The following is a 22,666-nucleotide window of genomic DNA, read 5'->3' as shown; positions in this document are numbered from 1 at the left end:
TAGCAAAACAGACTTTTGCAATGGGCCCTTAGGTAGCATATAGGAAATGATAAAAGTACTAGAAAATTTAAAATGTTTTTAATATAAATAAGAAAATAACAAAACATAAAATTAAGTAAAAATAAGTTTTGACCTTAACATTTATATAATCTGGTTATCCTTTAAACAAAATAGGTTTTAGTTTATTATTATTTAAGGTCTACTTTATATAGAACAATGGTATTATTCCTTCTTTCGTTAATTTACATACATTAAAAACACTATACATAGCACAAATGCGTTAAATTTCTCCTCAATAACTATAAATTAACTCGTACAGACTGGCATCTTACTCCATGGAAAACAATTTAATTTTAAATAAAGTTTGTAAAAATAATTTATGGAATGTTTTAGAAAAATATATCCTGAAGGAATATTGCACTAAATAAATAAAAATAAATTATTAAACTTAGTATTAAGTACTTCTTTTCCAATACATAAATTTCATGAAGGAATGATTAAATATATCCATAAACTTTTGTTACGAGTAAGGCACCCAGCTTTCTAAAATCAAAAGAGAATAAGAGTGCCAGTTCGTTATATAATATCTAATTGTGAGGTTATGAAAGCTCAGCCAAAAGGGGTCAGTGACTCTTATTAAACTTTCTTCAAAACGTGCGATATATTCAGAGCGTCTGGAAGAGAAATATCTTCTAAACAGATAGACGAAGGATTAAAGGGAAACCTAATGGGGAACGCGTGCTTTGTGTCCATCAACAAAGTGGACGAGCTGCGACTAGCCAACATGGGGTCAGATGTCAATGTTTTCTCATCTCGTTCTTGGAGACAGGCTTGAATTAAACGAGTGAAAGAAACTGGAACTCTTTCTTCGAACTCATCAGCGGGAGTATATAAATTCAAGATTTTTATTATCTAGATGAAATATAAAAGTTTATAGTTCCAATGCAACTTTCAAAAATAAAATTTAGATAAAGCTACTCACTTGAGCCGTGGTTAGTTTATCACACATCGCACAGACACTCTGAGCATCGTCGTCAGTTTTCCTTGCTTGCAACAACTGAGAAGCTTGGATTATGGGCTCCAGTGTCTTGGTAACCTCAATTTGTTGAATTTTCTGGTCTCGACACCACTGCTCCAAGTGACTTAAATTGTATCTAATTTGCATGCCTTTGGACCAGTGACACATGTCCTTCCGTAACAGCAAATTATTTAGTGCTCCAGCACAAATAAAATAGAAAAGCTGAAAAATATAAAAGTAGGTGTTCGAACTTGTTTTAAAAGTTTAAACGAAAATACAACTAGAGCTGGGTTAAATTGCGTAGGAGGGTGGTGGCAAGCCCTTCATGCCATGCGAGCCAACAGCTCCATACACTTACTATTACCGTTAACCTCTACAAGTTTTTATGGAAAGGGGAAATCTTAGAACTCTGAGGGAAAACCCCTTAAATATTCATACCTGCTTAAAAACCTGAGTCACAAGTTCAGGGTCAACTCCGTGCAAATTTAAAATATGATAGAAGCTGTTGAGTTCACGAAGAAGAGCATCCATGGCTTTATGAGGATCAACAGGGGAATCAGTTTCTCTAGCTACACTGGAAGATCTTCCCCTCATAAAAGGCTTGTTTCCAGAAATTCCTGGAATTGCTTCGTGTTCAAGCACCGCAGGAACTGAAATGAAATAAAAAATAAAAAACACTATATTTCATCAAATGTAATTTTATATTGTCACCAATTAATGGTTGCACATTTTCTTCTATAATTTTGATGACAGCCTGATAAATCCAAACAGCTACATCACTTAAAACTTGTCGATACTCTGAGAGGTCAAAATTTCTCAAGCACTGTTCATTTTGTTTCGGGGAATTTTCCGGCTGAAATGCCTGATAAGCAATGAATGTTATTAACGCTTTTAGTCATTCAATCAAAGGGTGTTCTTCAACTTACAACATCTCCACTATATTGTTTTAGATTATGAAGTAATCTGCAAGTATTAGCAAGCCAAAGAACAGTATATTCAATGTCATCGTGCCGTTTCTTAATCACTCTTTTTATAGCTTGCATCCCACTGTTTAAGAGGCTTCGTACTTTCTCATCATCATTTATATGATCAGTGTGGCGTATACACATGAACAAGATATATGCTGGCAATCCAGGAAGAAAATTAACGGCTAATTTTGGCTTCAAGTCATGGATTAGAGCCCGAATTATAACCGACTCTTCTTCTTTCCTATACTCTAACATTCCTAAATATTCAACTTCTTTATGCTTAACAGCAGGCATTATACTGTGAGAAGTATCAGTATCTCTCGTAGTATCCATCGGTGCAGAGTCAAGACCTAGATAAAGATAATTATTGAAGTGAGAAGTAACCAAGACTTAAAAAAATCTGTTTAACTTACCACCTGATTCTTTTGACTTGTTAAGATACATCTTCAAATGTTTTTTTAGCTTCTTAACTTGCTCAGTAAGACTATCATTCTTTTCTCGTAAGTCCTAAAATTGGTATAAAACAAGTCTTACATGTGCCAAAATTTACAAATGTATTGACTGTACATTATTTTCATCCGTTAGCCGATTAATTTCATGTTGGAGTATGGCTTCAGTCTGAGCTTGTGGTGATTTCTTCAAGTTCTGACTGATTAGTTTCTGTTGTCTCTCATTATCTTCTTGCAGGCGAGAAATTTCAGCACGAAGATCTTTGGAGCCAGCTATCTTACTCAATTTCTCAGATTCCAATTCACTTTCGAGATGTCTAATTAGCCTCTTTTGAGACTCAAATGCCATAAGTAACTCTCCGTCTTCATTAAGATCACCCTATAGCAATAAATGAAATACTTTAAATGAACTTATAAGATCAAGTAAGTACTTTAAACTAACTTTGTTAGCGTAGGCCTCCTCAACAACATTTTTTATATCCAAACGTTGATTGGCCAACACAGACCTCATCTGAATGCACTCATCACGACGTCTCTGAAGTTCATCTTGCATCGCGTGGAATTGTTCTACCAAGAAGTTCTTGTTATAAATAAAACTAGGTCGTTGCAAAAACCGAAAACGGCATATTCAATAAAGACTTGAGCGGAGCGAGCTTCAAATCCAGTGGTTAATTAGGCTTAGATTAATTAAACCCAAGTAGAGAAGGAAAAGAGATAAATAATTTAGTTTACCAAAGATTACTGCTCCCCTTTTCTCCCATCTTCTTTGGGTTCAGACGGACAGCAATCTTTTCTCTAAAGTCGCTTTACAAAGCTCCCCTTTTACTTTCCCCCAATGCGCGATAGACAGCCAACTTTCCTGGCAAGTTTCCACAGTGAGACCTACGCTCACTCGCTCCACTCAATTATTTAGACTGGAAATTAAGAGACATACCCATAACTTCTTTCGGTTGGTTACTAGGATCATTTCCCAAAGATACGGCACGGAGACGTTTCAAATCTTCCTTTATTTTGGCATTTTCCATTGTTAATTCATGAAGCTGTTGAACCAACAAATTTGTTAGATAACCCTCATAAGCAGTGATCGTACAGGGACCCTGACAACCTCTACCCAACTCGGGTTGGGTTGTAAAATATTTTGGTCGGGTTTTCCAAATCCAAAAAAAAATGGAAAAACACCAGAGAGAGGGCTTAGCTACAAAAAAAAGGGGAAGGAAGGGGCAAGACAGACTATTCTCTCGTACAAAGGTTGGGTCGTTTTTGGTTTTAATTTTACTTTTAAATAGTTGGCTGTTGAAGCAACTACTCTCGTTCAGGCGTCCGCGACTCCGTGCGTTTGCGGTTACGGTTATGCTGTGGTTTTAATTTTGTCAAAGTCAGTTAAAACGACTTTTCATTATGCCTAAAGTATTGGTTATTTGGGAGCATTTTGAAAAGCAAACTCTACCTAACGACAAAAAAACTGAAAAATGTATACATTGTTGAAAGACCCTTTTAGTGTCCCATTCCAGATCTGGCAGATTGTTGTGATTATTTTAGAAATGTTAACGTTATAGATATTTTAGTTTTGTCACGTTTGTAGTTAGAAAACTCTTAAAAACAAAAATTCCAAAAAACCCCAACCCGATCCGTTTTTCCAGGGTTTGTTCTCTCTCCAACTCAAATGTCACCCGTACAATCACTACTTATAAGTAATGCTGATATAAGAACATTTTCTTACTCTGATAGAATCTTGGGCAAGCTTCTCCTCTTTTGGAGAGTCAAAATCTTTGCTCTCAAGAGTTTTTATTTTGGCCTTCAATTTTTCATTTTCAGCAGCCAAGTCTTTTAATTTTGCATTTAGCTTGCTGAGTATATCTTTATCAACCTTACCAACAACAGAAAGATCCTTTTCAAACATGGTCTATAATTTAAGTTAAAAATTAACAAATTGAATCCAGTTAAAGTAAAATTCCATCAATACCTGATCATATTCTTCTCCAGGGCTGCCCTCCTTACTAGCAGATTTATCCCATGTGATGTCATCCAACTTCAGATGAATATCATCTTTTTCCTTCATGCGGACTGATCCATATCCAATATCCTCAGAGTCCATTGTGTCAGAAACATCATCATGAATCACTTCGGTGGCATCAGTTTGAATGCTTATTAGACTAATATCGGATGCATTTCTATTGTGTGATGGATAAGGGAGCTGAAGTCCCCCTCCACCTTTAGCTCTATTTAATTCACCCTGCATTGAATCGCATCTCTGCTCCATGCGAGCGTACTCTTTCATTAGTTTTTGGTACGCTTTTCGCTCAGATTCAAATTCATCCAACAACATTTTCTTCTCGTTCTCTACTTTGGCCTTCAGTAATTCCTCGTTTCCCTTTTCTTTAATTTTTATTTGTTCATTCAATAAGTCAAGATTTGCTTTTAGTTGATTGTTCTCAACATTCAGACAAGTGATGGCCTCATCTCTTTCTCTCTGCAGGGTTTCTTTTTCTGAAATCAAATCTTTCTTTTCATCTTGCAAATGACCAAGTTCGGCTTTAAGCGCTGCCAATTCTTCCTCCATCGTTTTTACTCGGTTGTTTGATTGTTTTAAATTAGCTTCAATAATTTTAGTTTGCGCAACTTTTTCCGATAATTGTTTAACTTCCACCTCCTTGAGTTTAAATGTTTTATTTTCTTTATTCTAAAAGAGGAATTTATAATAATATTTATATATTTTGGGCACTTTGAATAAATGTGGTGTGGTAAAAAACTACTTTAAGAAAGGGTACATACAAGTTCCTCAATTTTGTGTTGAAGTGATATAATTTTATTTTCTAATCCTTTGTTAAGCTTCTTCACATGTTCCACCGATTTAGCTTCGACCTTCAGTTTCTTTAACTTTTTCTTGGCTAAAAAACGCCTGACACTAGACTGGCATATAACCACACGTTTCAAATTTTTCTGGTATCTTCGTTTTGAGAGAAAGCATCGTGCATTTTTCTGAATAATTACAGCTGCCTTATTTCTCCTAAGTTGCAAATATTTTTGCCTAGCCCAACATCCTCTTGCACGGGCCTGAATTAATAAAGCAGTTTTCTTCAATCTTAAGTATTTGGTATTTGCAAGCCACCTTCGAACAGATTTTTGAATAGCGATAGCTGCTTTGGTCTGGCGGAGAAATTCTGCTTTCCTAAAAAATATTAAATGTCGAAGTTACAAAGCCTACTAAAGTGAAGGTTCAACTGAAATGTTGAAATTTTAAATATATCCTCACTTTCTCGCTAAAAATCCCCGTGCTCGGCATTGGAATTTGAGCGTTCCTCTCTTTAGAAGCAAGTACTTCTTTCTTAGGACCCATCCTCTAATATGTTTTATCACAATCAGAGCGCAAGCTCTAAGTTTTTCAGCTCTAAGCTTTTCAAGGTAAGCTACTTGGCCAGCTCTAAAGAAAATTTTTGTTTTTCCAAATTGAAACTTATCTTCTTCCTAAAAAAACAAAGTCGAAGAAAAAATAAGCACCAGTAGAGAACCAATCAGGGTAAATACTTTAAAAAAAATTATTTCTTTTGTAATTAAAAGGGCTCCAAAGTTTGGTGGCAAAATGTGTGTAAAGTCAGTAAAGTGAGAAATTTACGGTTGACTCTGCCCGCCTCTGCCAAGGCCCAGTGAGGGGTTGGGGGGAATGAAAAGCATGCTCAATTTTCTTTTTTTTGGCCACCAAACTTTGGGGCCCCTTTAAGATTACAAGTTTCAAGTACCCACAAAAATTAAGTTTAATCTTAGAGTTAGGGTTAATCACTACTCTATCAAGTACCCAAACCAAATCAATTACTTGCACATGGCTACTTAATAAGTATAAACAAATTTTTTAAAATGGTGCTGAAACATGCAACATCTCTAAAATGCTAAATTAATATTGTTATAACTTACTGGCTTCCAATGCATGGACTAAAAGCACAAAACCAATTTTAATTTTAACAGAAGCTTATTAGATATTAAAAACTAAAACTAGCATACATACTTTTATCACATTATCCAAAATTTTCTGACACGAGGCTTTCAAATCACCTCGATTTATGTCTCTTTTGCGACTCAGAACTCTATAGCGGTTTAGAAAATCTTGATAAGTCCATCTACATAGAGAATTGAATATTGTAATTACCAATACAAAAGAAAAACCTTTGGCACATCATTTAAAAAAAATTGAAAAACCAAAACTAATTACACACCTTGATGGGAAACCAGCCGCACTTATTCGCACTGTCTCCAACACTCCGCAAGCTCTTAGTTGTTGCACTGCTCTTCTGGGATCAAATTTAAATGCTTCTTTATCATCATTGGGCTTAATACAACGTACATAATGAGGTGTTGTTGCATTTAATGTTGACATTAATAATCCCAAGGAATCTCTAAACTAATAATTCATACGAAAGTGCAGGTATTATTTCATATTGTCCTTAAATATTCCTAATTTGATGTACCATACCTGTGAACCGACAGTTTTCTTGTGTTGTTTCTGAGACTTAGCAGGTCCTTGGGCTGCAGGTTTAACAGAAACCGTTTTTAAACCCTTTGTACCTGTTTTAGTCGCAGAAGCATCTTCAAATAAATCGGCTACCATTTGAACCTTAAATGGGTACATATTAAGTCTTAACATATTTATTTTCCACATCAAAAACCTCTGTACTAACTTGACTAGCTTTCATAATATTGATATGCTCTTCCATAACTGTATCACGATTTTTTTCCAGAAACCCAGAAGATTCATAAGTCACTTGATCAGCAAAGTGTCGAATTAAAAAAGATGTGTTTGAAAGCCTTGGCTTTTCAAAATGTTCCCATTTTTTGCATTGGTCAAAAAGTTTTTCGCACCATTTTTGGTCACTGCCCTTCGGCATCTACGTATAGAAATATTGCAGATGTATTTTGACTTTTAAATTAAATAGTGATCCTATATTTATTTCTTAACAAAAAAGCCATACGAAAATGCAAAATATTTACCCTACATTCTTCATCAAGTAAATCAAGAATTCCTAGTTTGCTTTCAATTAAATCAATACATGGCTGGTTATCATAATATTCAATTAATTTCCATTCAATTTGTTCACGGAAATACTCCTCTTGTTCCAGTTTAAATACATGCTAATTGAAAGAACAAATGATTCAATATGGTGTATTTTTAATTAGTCTTTGAAATTAAAAATAGGGCATATGAATTTTAAACGAACCTGATTAAATTGCTGTTGAAGTTTTTCATTAGCGTAATTAATACAAAACTGCTCGAAACTGTTGGTTTCAAATGTCTCAAAACTAAAATTGTTCCAATAAAGGTAGTTTAGCTATCTCCAAGATTGGTACCAAATCCTTACAACCAAAAAAAGCATGTTTTTACCCATATATATCTAATACTCCAATAAAATGGTGTATTTTATCATCAGAAATAAGTGATTTGTTGATCTCTGCAACGATCCAATCAAAAAGTTTGGCATAAATGTGCTTTGACAAGGCATCCCTCGCAAATTCTGCCTATAGTTAAATTAATACACCACATTGTAATCTACTACCACTAATTTTTCAAAATACAAAGATCAATTTCGGAAAATAGGTTAAAAACATACTTGGTCCGCTGACATGGGTTTGGTTATGATGTCTTTCATGCTTTGAATCTTTCTGTTACAAAGCCATTTGCTCATAGTAGTCGCATCGACGCCCAGCAAATCAGAGAGCACTATCAAATGAGGATCGTTTTTCTGCAAGAAAGCATGTTAAGTAACCTTAAAGAACGGAGTTACCCTTCCCATCCTCATATAAACAAAATATGCTATGAATAGTGTAGTCTATGATAAACTATTCGTTATAGAGCAGTTCCATACATGTCTGTGCGATCACTCAGTAGTTTTGATACTCGCAGGCTTAGACCACTTCTAGTTTTGCATCCTCTTTATTTTTGAACTTACAAAACTGAGATAACTCTGCAAGCTTAAAATAGTAACACTATCTTTAGATTTGAAACTAGGAAGCTAGAACATTTCACACTAAATCATTCCGAATGAGTTTGTAATCTACAAAATTTGTCAAGAAAGGAAAAGGTGGCTCAATAAAAAAACCTGGAGGTGATACAGTCTGACAAAACAACCCACCCCCATTAGCTTGACCTTTAACTGACACTAGGGGCAGTGTCTATCTATTTAGTTTTTTAAAATGGCTTGGCTGGAAAACTCCCTTAAAAGCTAGTGAAGGCCGGGACAACTCAAAATAGAAAAATTCTTAAAACCAACGATTCCTGACATTTCACAGGCCAACATTTCTTATTATTTTCGATTAATGCTAAATCATTACATAAATAAATAAATAAATAAATAAATAAATAAATACAGATAAGATAATTTCAAAGGTAGTTTGGGTAAGACTGCACCAGCAAGCAGTGGGTAATTTTTACTGGTAGAACAGCTACACTATTCATAACACTAAAATTAATTTTCATTCATGTTATGATGTAAAGAATATGAAATCTTTAAAAACTAAATATATAAAACAACCAGAATTGTTCAAAAAGGCCACGGTCAATTAATAATATTAAATTTTAAACCAATTGAAAATTAAAATATATATTGAATAAAAATAAAATACATACAGAAACAAATGAGCTTTCAGTTTCTTCTTCACCAGGAAAAAAATCGACATTGCCAAGATGCAAAATAGCAGCCAATATTCTGAATATTGTAAGTTGTTGAGTTTCTGAGAATCCTAATAATGCAAAAGAGCTTCTAGTCTCTTTGAAGGTCTGAGAATCAGACACTGATGGTATAACAGGCGACTGGCCTTGGTTTGTGTAATGAAAACTTTCACATCCATCTAGAAAGTGTATATTATATTAAACTCAAGCATAGTAAAATCTATACCATTACAAGATTAAATTTTGAAGATAAATTAGAGTGCCCATTAAGCTAAATCAAAAGTTATAACGAACATGTAATGAGCTCCTGATCATTTAAGTAATGGGTAGCTTCATAAGTAAAATAATAACAATAAGTATGACACTTACTATTGATTTAATGCTAATTTTCTAACCAAACCTTTTCTGGCTGTGACTTGAACTCCCGACTTACTGTTTTGGATGACAACTTTTTGATAAAAATTTTGCCTAATATCGGAGAGCATGTTCCGGAGTCGCAAGGGGCTTTTTCTTTGTTTTGATGCCCGCGTGTGAATCATGAGTGATAAAAAAAACATGAGCTCGTGGCTGCGAGAAAAACTTTTTTACTTTTTAACATTTTAGCCTAATATTCCACCTACCTATCGTAAACCTGATATTTCGGCTTAGTGGAAGTCTCGCATATCTTAGACACTAGAGGGCTCTGTGCTGAGAAAACAACTTGATTACGCAATAACAATGAAAATCGGTTTGGCTGTAAATCTCGTTAATTGTCATACTTATTTTTATTATGTTACTTTTGGTAGCTTGTAATTGGCTTTTTACCCTGGTAAAAGTAGAGATAATATAGTACTGTAGATTCGAATTCTGTGAGCTTTCTGATTGATGGTTTTGTAACCAATCATTTATCCATTTCCAGCGCATGACCTCCGAAAAATTGGCCTACATTGGTCACTCGTCTTTAAAGTTGGCCATGGTCTTAACTATAGTTGGTTACTATGGTAACTATGGAGGTAATTTTTTCGGAGTTCCTGCACTAAATAGGTAAACACTATTGATTAAGAGCGAGGCAGTTATTTTGAATCTATGGTACGAGGTTTATATTATCTTTGGTAAAAGTAAAGTAAACATGATCAAGTTATATGCAAGCTAAATTTCAATGTTTCATAATTGAAATTTTTGTAGGGAATATATTTTGCCCAGTTTTTGGATAAAGAAAAATATTATAAAATTAAAAACATACCCAGTTGGAGGTCCTCAAGGGAATCTGATTTATCTTTAGCAGCTGCACACAACTGATAAAAAATATGGTAGTTTCTTTCATCTGCAGCCTGAAAAACTACCCTTGATTTTTCTAAGAGGTAGGTCCTCATATTGGCACCAACAATATTGTACTTGGAATTAAAATCTAGCTCAATATATTTTCCAAATCTTGAGCTGTTGTCATTTCTTGTCGTTTTGGCATTTCCTATGGCCTACCAAAAAACTTTTATATAAGTAACTCAAATTCTTTAAATTAACTTAAGGCACTCACATACTTTAAATTAACTAAGTACATAAATTTAGTATCCACAAATTGGAAGAAAGTAAAACCAATTAATATTATTTTTGTAAAGTAAAACCTGTTTTTAAAGGCACGGCTTGCTGTTAAATTTTTTGGAAACCATTTTCCTTACCAAAAAATAAGTTGGATTTCGGTTTGTATTTAGTTTGTATACACATTATTAGTTGATATTGAGTTGGTATTAAGTAGGCTCAAGTTGTCAGCATATTTCAAGTTACTATTAAAGGGGTAATAAGTTGTTATTCAGTTGGTAGGAAAATACTGCTTTTGCTAAGTTTATAATAGTTGGTTTTTAGTAGTCAGGAAATTACATAATATTTTTAAGTTGAATTTTAGATGTTTCTCTAGTAGGATTTAAGTTGCTTTTAAGTAGTTAAATGTAAATGTTGATTCTGGTTTAGTTGGAAATAAGTTGATTAATAAAGAGGATTTAAGTTATTTTTAAGTAGGCATTTGTCCCAAATACAAACTGAAAACCAAGTTGATATACAAGTTGTCCTAAGTGGTTTTTAGCCAACTTATTTTTTGGTAAGGGTTTTTCTACTATTAGTTATATAGTTTAAACATTGCAACTTAATATTTCCTCATAATTGTTTTTTACACTTCAGAATTTTGTTTTGCTAAACAACACAATCTTTAAAATTCATGTGAAGGGTATTTCAAATAATACATATAAGCTATCAATCTTCCATGGGACAGCCATTATTAAAAAATGACTTTACAGCACATGGGATTCCTACTTATACTATAGTTTCACACAAACTAATAAAACCAAAAAAGTGAGTAATATTTACCTCCATAATTGGATTAGAAGCAAGAACCTTTTTTTCAACATGTGTTTGGGTTGATGAGCCTCCAACAGTTGCAAAATATCTCATGGCATGTTTGGCAGACATTGTTTTACCCGCTCCTGATTCACCACTGACAATTATGCTCTGGTTTTGATTCTCTCTGTTAAAATTATTGACACAATTCATGTGAAGTGAAAACAGTAACATTTCTTAAAACTAAATTGGAAACTGGCAGAATCAAAAACACAAAATGATTTTTTTCTGAAGCTATATAGTACCAAATCAAAGAGTTCTCAAATATTGTTTTTTTTCTGATCAAATTTTTGAATACAGCTAAAGCTCTCTTGCGTTCAGCTCATACAGGTCAGTGAGCATAGAAAACTGAACAAGTCCCTATTATTATTATTAGTGAAAGGGGTGAAGGGCTAAGGACATGCCTGTTCGCGCACTTCGACCAGAGGTCCATTTGTGCAACCCCGAGCCTTAGGATTTAGAGAGCCAGATACCAGACAAAAAAACTGAGAATCCTCTTGGCCAGCATATTATAGAAATCAGAAGTTTCCAGCAGATGCATACCAAGATGCTCGAATCTTTGGGCCACGTAATAATTGCTTGAGTTAGGGCTGTCAAAGTACTCAAAAAATGTGATTACTCGTCTTAATATATTACTCGTACGAGTACCCGAGCTTTTTGCCAAGACTTAAATTATTCAATGTGAACTTGAGTTGATAAATATTCCATCGAGTCAGCGAGTTTTATTTTTGGACCAATCCAACGAGTCCCTAATTTTTGGATGAGCACAACCAGTTTGCCTTTCATTTTTTTATTACGTAGTTACATTGAAATCCCGTATGGGCACTTTGGAAGCTGTTTATTATTATTTTTTTTTGTTTGATTGGCCTATGGTTTGACTGAGGTCACGTCTTTTCCAGGTTTTCTCACGATTTTAGTTTTAGTTTTGATTTCTGCAGTGAAAAGAGGATGATTCTTTGCCCTGGTAACGCGGCTTTAGTTTTGAAAAAACCACAAGTGATACAAGTTAAATATAAGTGATAAAACAATTGTAAGTTCCTGAAACTTGAACATACTATTTTTTTGTAGTATTTTAAATTTTTAATAAATGAATAGTTAATACAAACAATTAATATTACTTCTTGCTAGTGTTACAGTTATTATTTAAAATGGCTCTGACAAATTTAGGAGTCGAATTGCTATTTCGGACTAATAAAATTTAGGACTTGAAGTGGGCTTGACCAGAAAATTATGACTCAAACTAATTCTTTATTACTTAAACCAGCTCAAACTAATTCTTAAGGACTCGAACGAGTACTGTAAAATTGGACTAGATTCGTGAGTCTAATTATCCAGAACTTGAAACTCAACTCAGTCAGTTTACTATAATAAAAATAATATAAAATCATTGCAATTTGCTTATATATGTTTGTTTTAAAGAAAACTATTGGAAAACTATTTGGTAAACTATATTCAAATTACTATTTGATATATTTGATCAGTGATATAACAATAAATTCTCTCATAATAATATTTCACCATAATTAGGGATGCACTGATATGGGTACAGCCGATATATTGGCTATCCATGCCGCAAGGATGCAAGGATCGCTAAGAAGGAGGTTCAGTTATCCTCGGGTGACAAAGAAACTCCTTCACTTAAGAGGCTCAGGTCGGAGGATTCCAATCCCTCGACTGGGTCTTCTCAATCTGCGGTCAAAAAGGCTAAGGAGCGTCCAACTCCTATGTCCTATAGTGACGCAGTAGGGTTGCTTAAGATGGCTGTTGATCACATGCAACAGTCCATAATCGACTCCTACCACCAAAACTGTCCTGCAAAATCTACCAACCAGCTAAGGTTAGTTCCTTGGTGGAACAAAGATTGGTAGTTACTCCAGTTCTGGAAAGGAGACACTGACACATATGCTGGAGGTTCACTTTCCAGATTCTAAAGTCACTGACACAGATGACTTATGATCTTCCTCTTCGGTTCAAAAAAAGTAAAAAGGTAGATGTGGCGAAATATGTTGTCACTCTCCAAGCTTATGTGGGCTATGAACTCATTTAAGCCCTACAAGGCTTCTGGTCCGGATGAGATCTCACCCATCTAGTTGCAGGAGGGAATAGATATTCTCTGTCCTGTGTTGTGCAGAATCTACAGGACCTGTATTGCTCTTGGGCATAAACTGGGCTCTTGAAAGCAATCAAAGCCTATCTTTATTCCTAAACCCGGGAAAACCAGTTATCTCAAGGCTAGACCAATCAGTCTAACTTCATTTCTCCTAAAAGTCTTGGAGAAATTGGTTGACAGATATATTAGAGAAGAGGTTCTTAGTGTTACACCCCTCTCTGATGCTCAGTATGCCTATCAAAAGGGCAAATCTACTGAGACTATCATTCATGGCCTAATTAACTGCCTCAAATGTGCAATTTAGCTCAAAGAAATAGCGTTAGCAGTTTTTCTGGACGTCGAGGGGGCTTTTGATTAAGTCTCTAAGGCTGTCATTCTTAAGGCTGCTAAACGATTTGGTATCAATGACATGTGTCTTTGGATCGATTCTATGTTGACTGATCGTGTCGCGACGGCCTCCTTGCTTGGCGAATCGCTGACGATCACCACCAGCCGGGGATGCCCTCAGGGGGGTTCTTCCCCCCTGCTGTGGTGCCTGGTTGTGGACAAACTCTTGGTGAGGCTAAACAGAAATGACTGTCGCGGCTTTGGTTATGCTGACGATGTCACAATCATCATTACTGGGAAGTTCCCAGGAACAATTTCAGCTATGATGAGAAAAGCTCTCTTCTCTGTGGAATGCTGGTGTAGGGAGATTGGCCTCACCATCAATCCTTTCACTCTGAGGAAGGTACAGGACTTGTTTAATGATATTTCTTTCTTTGAGACAATCTTGGTCGAATCAACTGAGCGAAGATACCTCTCGACAGTAAACTAACGTGGAAGCCAAATCTTGATCTCAGTATCATGAAGGCTAAAAAGTTATTCTGGGGAGTAAGGGGTACCATAAGCAAGTCTTGGGGCCTTAGCCCAAAGGTTGTGTATTGGATTTATACCATGATAATCAGGCCTATGCTGACGTTTGCAGCCGTGGTTTGGTGGCCAAGGGTAGTGCTTAAGTCAGTTCAGGCTGAACAACGCACTGTGCAAAGACTGGCCTGTGTCAGCATTACAGGAGCTATGAGAACAGCCCCAAGCGTTTCTCTGGAGGTGCTCCTGAATATTTTACCCCTCATCTTTATATAGAGGAGGTTGCAATTGAGAGTGCCTATCGGTTACTACATAATGGTTGGTGTAGGTCTGCTAATTGAGAGTGCAGCCACATAAATTGTTTCGGAAATATTCTGGTCCGATCTTATTGATGGGTTCTGACAACATAGCTGCAAAGTTACACTTTTGAAAAGCAGTTTAGTGTTTACTTTTCCAAGTTTTTTAGACCAAGGGTGAAATTGTTTGGTTCACTGATGGCTAAAAGACCCACTCAGGGGTGGGTGCTGGAGTTTATTGTCAGTATTGGAAATGGACTGTGATATTAGGATTATGTCCTACACTGTTATTATGCCTGGCAGACCTGCAAAAGATCGTCTGCTCAGTTGGCTAAGGTGGGGGGAGGTTTATACCATGGATTAAATAACCTTAAAGGGATAGTTCTCTCTAATACATTTTACTATACTATGAGTGGAAGAGGTTCGTTTCAAACAAGGCTGAAAGATATTTTTGCCATCCCCTCAATTTTACCCCTTTTACCGATACAAATCCAGAACAAGATTACTTGACACGGCGCCATCTCGCGTCGGCTTTTGACGAATTTAATATTTTTGCAACGGTTTGTTTTAATATAACATTTGAAATATTCAATCATGGTCAGTATCTTAATGGCTATGGAACTTCCTGGTTAATTGTGGGAAATAAATACTGTAAGCGACCTTTTTGATATTGTTTTTAAGCCATTTATGTATATCACGTAAGGTTTATAGGCTTTCAAACCTTGGATTAATAAGTTCAAACTGTAAACAAGTTTTGAATAGATAGGCATTGCCCTACCAAAATAATAACTTCATAAATCATGCGTACTTTCAAGTTTGGGTTCTGGAATACCTAAAGTTTAGTACGTATAGGCCGAAAACATTGTCTAAGGTTTATTAAATTTGTTATGCGACCTAAAATGTACAATCCCTGATACAAATAACAGCAGACTAAAACGAAATCGTGATTGCACCCCCTTTGCAATTTTTCCCCGTGTATCGGTAAAATCTTGACTTCCGGTCGTTGACACTTTTTGCCACCAGGTTACACCTGGAGCAAATATTGTACCCCAGATAACTATCCCTGTAAGGTTATTTAATCCAGGTTTATACCAATGAGGTAGAATAAATAGAGATCCAAACAAATCTGGGACACGTTTTACTTTAGTTGGAGAATTAGGCTTAAGTTTCAACTTTATCCAAACGAGTTGGTGCCATCTGTTTCTATAAGCAGACACTTTTGCAAAATATGTTAAGGTTTTGTTTACTAATAACACTATAGATGGCACTAACACGATTTGATTTAGTTCATTTCCTAGGCCTAACTCTCCAACTCAACAAATACTGTCCCGCGAAACGGTAGGTCCTGGAAGGCGGATTTGGATCTCTATTTATTCTACCTCCTTGGTTTATACTCTCTCTTATCACATCGTGTCTTCGTGTTGATCAGACGTTAATGATTGTTCTTAACTTATTTTGATTAAATGTCTTAACTCACTAAACGGCGTTTATTAAATGATTTCAACAGTCAGACTAAGAAGTTTGGCTTCTCTGAAAGCCTTCGCGTTTTTGCTACGGTTTTTCAGGCTGAGATTTCGGCCATCTGCTTCTGTGTAGACTTCTGTCATAAGAAGAGGTATCGGGGCAAAACTGTTACTTCTAAGCTCGTTCTCAGCTGTCTGGATCTCCTTTCAGAACTGGGCACCCATAATAGGGTTCGACTATATTGGGTGCCTGGTCATAAGGGGCATTATGGCAATGAGATGGCCGACACTCTGGCCAAGGAGGGTGTGGAGGCTAGGTTCTTAGGCACTGAACCTGCTATTCCGATACACAATGGCCTGGTTCACAGCCATGTGCATGGCACTATGGCTGAGAGACAGGTCAGGCTTTGGCTTGAGACAGATGGTCAGAGGCAGGCCAAGGAGTTTATTAGGTCCCTGCAAGCTTAATAGACATCTGCACCTGATTGGTATCAGTGAGAGAACTATGTGCAGGGCATGCCTTGCAGAGGAGGAAACTTCCTCTCATGTCCTTTGTGTCTGTGATTCTTATCCTGCTCAAGGTTTGAGCATCTTGGTATGTAATAGGCTGGAAACGAGCGATCTTTCCCAACTCTTACTAATACTAATTACTTACTACGCATTTACAAGGAGACTACCCGAGGTGTAACTCACCGATTTTGTTTAAATTCAGGGATTAAGTAGACCTTCACGTAACTTAAAAAATGGGCTTTAGTTTTACCATGGCAACCAAAAACGTTTTTGACAACTAAAATATTATATTTCTCTATGTAAATTAACATATTAAAATCGAAGATTCTAAGGGTCCCCCATTATGAAATTATTCAAATTTTTTTTTAAACCAATTTGGTTAATTTTGGGTAAATATCAAATTTGATATTTACCCACAATTAACCACCTTTGTTTAAATTTTTTTTTTAATAATTTAGGAATCTTCAATTTTCCTAGGTTAATTTACATAGAATATTTTAGTTGTCAAAAAACGTTATCATAAGGTAGTTAATCGAGCATTTTATTATTTTTAAATGTTTTTCCTGAAAATATTTTTCGAATACCGATACTAGAAATATAGGCCGACATATCGGTGCATCACTAACCATAATGATTTAAATATTGGATTTGGTATTTGAAGAAGATATAAAATAATTTGATATTTAAAAAATGCTATTTTCACAAAATGTATTTTGAAATTCGAAATTAAAGGGAATATAACCTCAACGCATCCTTTATGGAAGATCCCTGACAATTTGAGAAAGAATTCACTAACTAGTGCCAGAAATATCTAAAGCCATATAATGCAGCGGTCAATATTGGAACTGTTGGTTCTATTCCTTTAACAAAACTGTGTTAATGCCATTTTTCGAATAAAAATATTAAATTTTACCACCACTCTTAAGAGTGTAATGGATTTCACCTAAAATGAGCAAATTAAACTTACCTCTCCATTTGAGTATAAGCTTCTTCAGCAACTGCAAAAATATGAGGATCAAGGTCCCCCATGGCTTGGCCTCGATAGGCCATGATGGTGTCGGTATTGTATATCGGAAGATCTTCATACGGATTGATGGCAACAAGAACAATTCCGCAGTATGTGTATATGGCATTGTGATTACAAAATCGGATTTTCAGATTATTTAACACTATAAATAAGGGAAAATTTAAATTTAATAACCAGGAATAACAAAATGCGGAAATTATTCATTGTCTCTAAGCATGTACACCACTGCTACTTCATAGACTGCTCAACCACAGTTGCAATAAAAATTTTCTTAAAACTTTCATAAGATAAGTTTCAACCTAACATCATAAAATTATTCTCACATAACAATACCTGGTAGTTCATACCTCAAAACTATTCACTAACATAACAATACACAAAAATAATAATAAAAAAATCCCCGATTAGTAGTAAACTAAGACTGAACTTATTAGTTTGTGCCAAAAACTAGTTTAAATTTAACAAACCCAAATTTACCCATTTAGCAAAAACCAATATAGATCTGCTTATTATGCCTATATCATTACTGCCCTCAATTAATTTCTTTACCTGCTGGTTCATGAAGATAAGAGAGTGATGTTAGGTCATTTTCTCCGATTAATATTTCTGGATTCTTTAGATGCGGAAGCTGCTCAACTTTGTCAATTTTCAGTTCTATTGTCTGAAATAGAAGTATTTGGAAACTTAATTATACCATAATAAAGCATCTTTGGTTTCAAAAGCACTATTGCTAAAAGCATTGAATTAAATGTAAGGATGCTATAGAAAAATAGACTGGGCTTTTCCATGTCTAAAAGGCTGGGGCTGCACAATGGACCTCTGGTCGAAGTGCTAACGTTGGAAACCACCCAACCTCTACTAATAATAATAGTCCCCTAATGTTGTGCAGCGCCCTCTTATGTAAAAACATTTCAAGAACCTCATTGGAATCAGTGGGAGCCCTATGTGCAGGGCATGCCTTGCAGTGGAGGAAACTTCCTCTCATGTCCTTTGTGTTTGTGATTTTTATATTCAGCCTCAAGGTTTGAGCATCTTGGAATGCACAGGTTGGAAATGAGAAATCTTTCCAATATTTCGGTGAGGCAAATATTGCACTTTGTTTCTGAGACAGGGTTTTTCTAGGTCTAAAAAGCTGGGGCTACACAGTAGGCCTCTGGTCGAAGTGCTAAGTTGAGCCTGAACCAACCACTCAAACCCTACTAATAATAACAATACTTAAGGAAAATGAATATGTAGAGACAATCCACAGGTACAATGTTTAAATTTTCGCTTGTCACAAGAGAAATGAAAGAAAAAAAGGAGGTGGTGCGTGCATTTCAACTTTTTCAATTGTGTGATAAAAAGTCAGTTTGAGGTAACCAATGAGATACCATGCCAATTTGACTAACTGGTACACTGGCAGACTATGTGATGGATTCGGATAAATGCAAAAAATTGACTAAACTTATTAATTATATATTCTTGCCTGTTCTATTTAAATTTTTCACCGAATATCCAATTAGTTTGATGGGCTCGAATCAATTTTAGACATCCAACTGCCACTTTCTTGAGAACTTTTTAAAAGCTAATTTTTAAATTGTGATCACCATTCAACGATGCAATACCAACTTTGTTTTGAACACTTTTCTTCTAGGGGCATCGCTAATAGGACATTTACTGCCTTTCAGTTGTTAACTATATCAGTTGGTACTTCTATCAATTGTCTTGTGATAAACAGTTTTCAAAAGAAAAACTAAAGTATGTGTGAAATTTCTAATCTTACTTCTCCATTTTCGAGCTGAACCAGCAAACATTTTTCTTTGAAGTTTTCCACAACTTCCCCGCATTTCCAAATATCTTCGGAATCCGGTATCCATACTCTCGCACCCTGTAAGTGGAAAAATATGTTAATGTTTGTTCACTACCTATAATATTTATTCAAAAATTATAAAATTTCCATCGATAATTTAAATAGTGTGCAACCCGACCTTCTTGATATTACCAATGGCTTGTAGTCGAGCCATTTTCTATGCTAGTGTTACTGGAATTTTGGAATTTAATAACCAGAGAATGGTCAAAAAAGCACGCGCCAATTCTAAGATAAAGATCTTAGAACTTCCTTCCCTAACTTCAAAAGCATAGGCGCTTTGTACACGTAAAAATAACACTTCCTGAAAATTTTATAAGTTTGATAACAAAGATTACGTAGAGCTTGATCATAATATAGTGTTGACACTAAACTAATTGATTTAAAACCACCTAGAGAAATTAATCAATGCAAGTATCAATAAGGCATAACTTTGGAACCCAAACTGGAAGACAAATCAGTAAAATTTGCTAGTCCAATGAAATTCTAAGGTAAATGATTTTCTATAACCAATTATTGATTTTAATTAGGGTAGTTGATTGTCAATTCCAATATTAGTCAGACAAAAATGTGTGGATTTAACAACTACAAAAATGCTCATCAATGAGCTTCGGAAAAAAGTACACACTTTTGGTTCAGACTTCACAATTCCAATTGGACTAGCATCAGCTAGCAAATAAGCTTAGAATCTTAACCCCATTGTTGTGGAAATACTGGATATCCACAATTAAAAAACCAAAACTGGTAGACCATTTTAACGAGAAGAATTAAGCCACCAACAGTCATTGAACTATGAATTAAATAAAACAATGGTAATAGGACCCTTAATTTTTATAAGAAAAAAAGGGAGTACATTGGCAGACTGCCTTTGAGGCAGTTACAAAATTAAGACCATTTGGCACGCAAGCTTTTTACCAAAATGCAGCAAAAGTAGTCAATATACAATTAACATAAGTTACTTTTTTAATCCCAATTCTTCCACTATCTGTTGTCTACTTATGTGAAGCTCACCTCCCCTTGCAATGATAGTTTATAATTTTGTCCAAGGCAATTCATTATCGATAATTGTCCAAAATAGACAATTTTACATTTCCTGTAAGGATCACTGCAGGCTGCATAACACTAACGAATGAAGTCAACCAATGATGTAGGTGATAATCATGATACACATTTTCAAGATTTTCATCATTTAAATAAAGACTTCAATATATATCATCAAGTTTTTGAACAAAAATTTCAGGCAGAGCCCATGCCTAGCTAACGCTCCCCAACTCACTACTATGACCTATGACACTGCAAAGGGATTAAGTTAGCTCACAATCAATATACAGGTAGCCATACCACCCAAACACAGACTCATTAAGTTAAGGCGGTATGGTTAATAAATTCACTAAATAAAATAACATAAATATATAATTACTTTGGCATATAACTCTATTGTTGACATGGCTTCACCTGGGCAAGTTGAAGTTCACTTCTGAACAGACCGAGCCTTGGTTTTATAATTAAAATAGCCCTCGTATCATTTTAACACTAAAAATAATTTAAATAAAACATCGAAAAATTATAAAACCGAAAGTATTTAAACTATGATAACACAAACTTAAAATATTCTGTCATTAGGCGCACGTAACAAAAGTTTTCTTTCATTTGACAATCACGAAATTCACGATTACAACTTTACTAAATCTTGACAACGACAGCCGCTAACACCCGCTGGGCGGCTGGAGCTACCTACTTCCGGAAGTTCAGGGATACGCCTCTATTTCCACTCGAAATATGAAGGAAAAAGGCATGTTCTTTTTTTTTTAATAAATTAACTTGGTTTTCTTGTTTCTGTTCGAATCATAGATATAGGAAACGTATATAAAGGTCTAGATAAAATATTTCAAAGGGAGTGAATACGGAGGTGACAGCTAGCAGAAACGCGTAATTTCTGCAGGCTATCCTTATAAGGCGCTATCTATCGGTAAGAAAGCTCGTGCTATCGTCACGAGAGTCATTGTCTCCTGCTAAAAATTATACTAAAAGTCACCAACAGATGGTGTCTAAAAACTACGGCCTGTGGAAAAGTCAAGCACTTAGTACTAAAATGCTAGAGATCGCGCTCTTGGTCACGTGCCTTCCTCGGTGTCTACTAGGTCACCTAGGTGCCAATTGCGTATTTTATGTTAAGCTGGTTTCACACTGGACGGAAAATATGCCGGAAAGACGATAATAAACGCCGAGCTGAAAATTGATTCCCATTCGATATACCGCTAACGTTCAACTTTACGCTGCTAATTTTCCGTCGAGTGTGAAACCAGCTTTAGGCTCAGCCTTGGAAATAAGGTTTTTTTTAAACTGGTCCTTATGACCAGTGACCCCCTAGCATATGAATTATTAAACTGGTCCTTATGACCAGTGACCCCCTAGCATATAAATTATTAAACTGGTCCTTATGACCAGTGACCCCCTACCTTATGAATTATTAAACTGGTCTTATATAAAATGTTCTAATGTCATAAAGTTATATTATGTTGGTAACATTAACTTTACACGTATTCAAAATAGTTAACTTTATTTTATGAGTACCACAAGAATAGTACAATATAGTACTATCTAACCTAAGACTACTACCATAGCCTAGAAGACCCTCGTAATTTAACGTATTATCTCTCTTTCTCTAGGACCCGTAACTCCAGAGTCCCGGTCCGTTACCGCGTAGCCAGGTAGCCTACCGTACTCGGGGGAAAGCGAGACTAGAGGATTGAGGGTTTGAGGCCAGAGGGGGGTTACAGTTCGACTCGTTCGAGGGATGCGAGGTTGCGAGCGAAGGGACTCTACATAAAACCTCGACGTGCGGCTGCGGCGGTACTAAGCGGAGTCGCTGTACATAGAAATCCAGTGAATAGGGAAATCAAAATTGATATAAACCGTCGATTAATAGGTCATCTCCTATTATTTGGAATTATTAAACTGGTCACCTGTTTTTTTTGTTATTATTTCGAATTAATAAACTGGACACGGTGACCAGTGACCCCCCAAATTTTTAATAAATAAATTGGTCTAAGCGATTAATTAACTGGTCTTTGACCACCTGACCACCGTTATTTCCAAGGCTGGCTT

At 35.6% G+C, this 22,666-nt stretch overlaps 1 protein-coding gene across 1 annotated transcript; it reads right to left on the bottom strand.

Annotated features, from left to right (window-relative positions):
• Positions 1-118: 118 nt before the first annotated feature.
• On the bottom strand, positions 119-21,271 carry didum (dilute class unconventional myosin). Its single transcript, XM_090164321.1, has 29 exons — positions 21,162-21,271; positions 20,979-21,091; positions 19,475-19,579; positions 18,262-18,373; positions 17,653-17,854; positions 11,428-11,584; positions 10,313-10,544; positions 9,049-9,269; positions 8,033-8,164; positions 7,807-7,940; positions 7,643-7,724; positions 7,416-7,556; positions 7,106-7,312; positions 6,901-7,041; positions 6,644-6,828; positions 6,436-6,547; positions 5,689-5,900; positions 5,208-5,604; positions 4,399-5,115; positions 4,156-4,338; positions 3,370-3,475; positions 2,878-3,002; positions 2,554-2,814; positions 2,400-2,493; positions 1,945-2,336; positions 1,730-1,880; positions 1,457-1,668; positions 983-1,240; positions 119-912 (listed from the first exon to the last, which is right to left on the bottom strand). The coding sequence occupies exons 2-29, from the start codon at positions 21,003-21,005 to the stop codon at positions 637-639; spliced, it is 5,574 nt and encodes a 1,857-aa protein (XP_090020447.1). The 5' UTR covers positions 21,006-21,091; positions 21,162-21,271; the 3' UTR covers positions 119-636.
• Between the last annotated feature and the right edge of the window lie 1,395 nt (positions 21,272-22,666).

This window comes from Leiobunum rupestre, chromosome 11 (assembly GCF_980474605.1).
Source record: "Leiobunum rupestre chromosome 11, qqLeiRupe1.1.hap1, whole genome shotgun sequence".
Taxonomy (NCBI): domain Eukaryota; kingdom Metazoa; phylum Arthropoda; class Arachnida; order Opiliones; family Sclerosomatidae; genus Leiobunum; species Leiobunum rupestre.
Note: the sequence above shows the minus strand (reverse complement) of the source record. Positions and strands in the feature narration are given on the sequence as shown.

Coding starts and splice junctions, on each gene's coding strand:
- didum (XM_090164321.1), bottom strand. CDS start 21,005: ATGTCAACAATAGAGTTATATGCCAAA. Junction 10,545..11,427: donor CTTCTAATCCAATTATGGAG/GTAAATATTACT, acceptor GTTTTTTGGTAG/GCCATAGGAAATGCCAAAAC. Junction 7,313..7,415: donor TACTTGATGAAGAATGTAGG/GTAAATATTTTG, acceptor TTCTATACGTAG/ATGCCGAAGGGCAGTGACCA.